Raw genomic sequence first — 4,611 nt, forward strand, 5'->3', positions numbered from 1 at the left:
TTTAGTAACCTTATGCAAATGGAATCACACAGTATGTACTCTGAAGGCTTTTTTCACTCAGGATAATAATATTTTGAGATTTATCCATGTTGTTGGCTTGTATCAGTAGTTCATTCCTTTTTATTGCTGAGTAGTATTTCATTGCATGGATGGACCACAGTTTAACCATTCTCCTATTGACATACAGAACTTAAAAAAAAAAAAAGAACAGGAAAGTATTTTTATTTGGAAGATAACATTAATATGATCATGGTTGGGTTGAAGCCGGCATATATTCATAGCCATTTTACTAGTTCTGGCACAGCAAACATTAAAACAGTTTTTTTTATTAATTGCTTTTAAAAATGCACAAGAATATTCCAGCTTCTGGTTCTAAAGTAGTAATTCTCTCCATATGAGAATAGTCTCATGACAAATGATATATTCAGAATGGGAGAAGAGAAAGAAATCTTTCCCTCTCTGTTCCCAGAAGAGTTGATTGCATTTTTCCCTGTTTCTGAACAGAACCATCGTCTTGGTGATATTAGGAAACATTTTTTTATACATAAACGAACAACTCAGTTCATGTATAAGTGAAAAATTACGGCAGTAGACATTGCATTTCTTTTCCCCTTGAGTGTTTTCCTATTTCATTAAAATATGCATAAAATGAATACTTCATTTTATGTTTGTGTTTTAGCTATTGTGTTATTGATAGGTCATAGGGTTATGAACATTTATGGTTCTTAAAAGACACATTGCTAAATTGCTTATCAAAAGGGTGGACAGTTTATATTCTAACCAATAGTATGTAGAAGTAGACGTGTCATTGCCAAGTCTTGTTTTATATTTTAAAGGTAGAAATAAGATGAAATGGAGAAAGCATGGTATCTCTTAGATACTCTTATTTAGGAAAGAACTAAGTTTTTTCAGAGGACATAGGTGAACTCTATTATAATAAAGTGTTTAACATTGTGTTAGCTGTGACCCTTCTCCTTTTCAGCACTGAGGTTAGGGGGCGGCAATCAGAAGAGAAAAGAGTGTGAAGTTTGGTCATGTAATTTACCACAAAGGTGTCTAGGTAGTTATGGGGGCCAGTTCTGAGTTTCTGCTCTGACTTGTAAACTTGGCTCTTTTTATTACCCAGCCTGAAGAAAATTCGTGGCAAAGTCTGGAAGCAGAGAATATCTAGCCCTCTGTTCAACACCAAACAGTACACAATGGAACTAGAGCGGCTCTATCTACAGATGTGGGAGCATTATGCAGCTGGCAACAAGCCTGATCACATGATTAAGCCTGTTGAAGTCACTGAGTCGGCCTAAATAAAAGACTGTGTACACAGGAGAATTACCGTATACCTGAGCCTCAACCTTCTGGGGGAAAGGGAACTAGATAATGTACTTTTTACTTATCTGTACAGTATCATGTTGCAGATGGGTGACAAATAATGATAATAGAATAGCACAGCCAGACTTGCTTCCTGCATGATAGGGAGAGACACAAGAGATGGGAAACTGCTGTTCCACAAGGCGTCTCCATTGAATTTTGCAGCAACCAGGTGGTGCATAGGTCTGGAAGGTCTGATCTCCCTTGGTCTTCCATGGGATGGTTAGTGTGGAGGGGAGATAGAGATTGTCCAGCCGTTTTGTGATTCCATGGATTGATTGAGTCTTCTGAATTAATTTTTTTCTTTATATTTTGGGTATTGGAGCTTTTAAAGATATTTGGTTTCAGGTATTTTTATTCATGTGAAGTGTATGTGATTCTCTTGAGATAAGGTTTTAAGCTAAAATGTTCCTTATTTTAGTTTCTGAACTCTGCAGATTAATGGGGACTTTGCTGGTGTAGTCTTTTTATAGGTTTTATAAACCACTTGAGTCTATATCAGTCATTTTAGTGTCTGACATAATGTTTGGAGTTATCAGTGCTTTGTTGGTTTAGATAATGACTTAAATTTTTTTTTTCTGGTCCATTTCCCATTTCCTTCTTCCCCTCTCCCCACTTGAAAATTTCTCCTGTAACTTGGCTAACAAAATCAAGTCTGATTCACAACCTCCCAGAGTGTTTCTCTTAAACAGATCATCTCGTGCCAAATGAAAATTCTTAGGAGTGATTATTAATTATGAAGGGCACAGTTGTGGTACTGTCATTGATGATAATAATATAGATTCTTTGGCCTAGTTTTGACCTATTTCACCAGTGTTTTACCTTCAACTGCCCCTCTATGCTGCTTCCGAAAATGATAGTTTGTGATAAGATTTCTACCTTCATTTCTGAAGTTTTTTTTTTTTAAGTGAGTCCTGTTCTTCCTATTTCTTTCAGCAGAAATGAAATCCCAGGTAAGTATAAGTATTCAAATATTTGATCTGTAAGTCACAGTAATTTCCAATACATTAAAAATAACTTTCGTCAAAAAAACATGTTATAGGGAAAAAGCTCTGAAGGATCAGCACTGTATATGAGTAATTATTTTTCAGACCTTCTAGGGTATTATATATAATAATTGTCTTCTGGACTTGGTCTTGAAGTCTGTATGGATTCAGCCTCAGCAGTAGCAGACTGCACTGCTACTTGGTTTGGCGTATAAATTAGACTTTAGCCCTCCTGGAGCTTGAGTTCTTGGTATTAAAAACCATAGGAATAAAATTATTGAATTTCAACAAAGGATTGAGGGCTTGAGGCTTAAACAAGCCAACATATGAATATATGTTTTTGTCTTGCTGTACTGCACATATGCTATCCAGTAACAGATAATTTTTTTTGTCTGCTAGTAGTGTTCTAGATTATAATGTCTTTCCAAAGCGCTGAGGCAGTGCACCTATTCTGTAGTTGCAGCTGATGCCTGAATGTATCCTAGTTGACAAATTATTGATTAATAAGAACTTGAATTTCTGAAAGATTCTCACTATTAACCAAAATCTGAGCAAGGAGTCTCAAATGTAATTCTTAGTCAGAATTACATATTAATGAACTGTGTACCTTTTAACAATGTAAATCAAGAAGCATCAGTTTAGGGATTTCTTAATTTATTTTTTACTTTATTGAAATATCAGTTAAAGGTTGCCAGCTTGGTTGCAGATAAACCGATGTTTGAACTTTCACCAAACTACTCAGTGTGGAATAGGATAATATACTTCCAATGCCCTCAAGGCTGTGACCTTACAGCCGTTTTACATAGCACATCATTCCTCCTACAGGGATGAACTTTTTCCTGGCACGAAAAGTAGCCGCTCTGGTTGAAGCTTTGCTTATTGTAACAGGCTTTTGTTTCCAGGTAACATATCTGTGGAAGACTTAATTCTGAATAGAGATATAGATATTACTGGAAACTAATTGTTTTTTTTTTCTATTATACTCTGCTTTATCAAAAAAGTAAAACATTTAAATTGTGCTACAGAAATTCAGATGTTGTCTTGCGATCTTTAAACAATAAATGATTTGCCCTTAATATGGCTGACGTATTTTGTGTTCTGTTAAAACTGAGCATTAGACAGAGCAATAGGGCCCTCCAGTGATGAAGCCTATATTGGAACAGCTCCAGACAACTAAAGGACCAGATTTCCCTAGGGTAGCTCTCATATTAAGAATTATTTTTTGTTTTCTCAGCCAAGTGCAGGGGTGCACGGGTCAGGTTGGTCTATGATCTGTTAAGACCTGACAAAGCCTGAGATTCCCAGCATATCCCATTTGTGCTTGTTCCTGTTTTGCTTATGACCATTCTGGCTTCTTCATCTACCCTTGTAGTCTCATTCTTTATGTGGACTGTTCCTTCCTACTCTGAATGGTGATTGAACAGAGCCACAGGTATGAGGGAGGAGGACATCAGTGCATTAGGGATCAGAACAGGCTGTTCAGCTGTCTGTTTTCTCAGAGCTATAAATGAAAAATTTTTTTCAGTAAAATTTCAGGTAATTTACCTCTGAAGTTTCTGTGAATTGTGGCCCTCAAAGCCCTAATGGAGGTTAGTGTTTGTTTCTTGAAAGATGAGGGGAGAAAGGTGTTTGTTTCTTGGAAGTAAACTAGTCATAAATCAGTTCTTATCCCATCCCCTTCTTTCCAATTATTAGGAATCTGCATCAGTTTTTTCCAGTCTGCTTCTGGCTCCTGCCTTTATATAAAGTGTAAAGGAGTTGCTCATACAACCTTGAATAAACTTGTGTGACTTACATGATTTGATTCCAATCCTAAACCCACTCTTTACTTGAAGCACGTGCCTCTTAATATTAACTACAGCTAATGTTCAGATTCTTTGTCCAAACCTCTGAGGCACACAGTTATGTAACACCCATTTTTATGAAAGAGGCTTGTAGAGGTAAACTTGCAAGTTTGTTGTAAGAGATGAGGTTATAATGACAAGCCCTTTTTATATAATTCCCTTTCGACTCGGCAGTTTGGTGCTTAAGACTGGTGCTGCCAGAATTTGAATTCCAGCTCTCTGCCACTTTCTAGCCGTGTGATCTCTGTAAAACAAGAGTGCTTAATATTGCCTAATGTTTTTAAGTGTCATAAGGATTAAATCCACATAAAACACTTGGAACAGTGCCTAGCCTAAAATAAACTCAATATTGTTAATATTTTTAAGTGCAGGGGCATTTTGTTTGTATTCCGTAGGCCAGATGCTTAAATTACGAG

At 36.5% G+C, this 4,611-nt stretch overlaps 1 protein-coding gene across 2 annotated transcripts in view; it reads left to right on the plus strand.

Moving 5' to 3' along the window:
* The window catches only part of OGT (O-linked N-acetylglucosamine (GlcNAc) transferase), a 33,285-nt gene extending 29,858 nt beyond the window's left edge, over positions 1–3,427 (plus strand). For both annotated transcript variants that reach the window (XM_015250691.3, XM_015250692.3), the window contains exon 23: positions 1,127–3,427. In XM_015250691.3, coding sequence (XP_015106177.1) covers positions 1,127–1,301 — 175 coding nt within the window. In that variant the 3' untranslated portion in view covers positions 1,302–3,427. The remainder of the gene's footprint in view (positions 1–1,126) is intronic.
* Positions 3,428–4,611: the final 1,184 nt, after the last annotated feature.

Source organism: Vicugna pacos, chromosome X (assembly GCF_048564905.1).
Source record: "Vicugna pacos chromosome X, VicPac4, whole genome shotgun sequence".
Lineage (NCBI taxonomy): Eukaryota > Metazoa > Chordata > Mammalia > Artiodactyla > Camelidae > Vicugna > Vicugna pacos.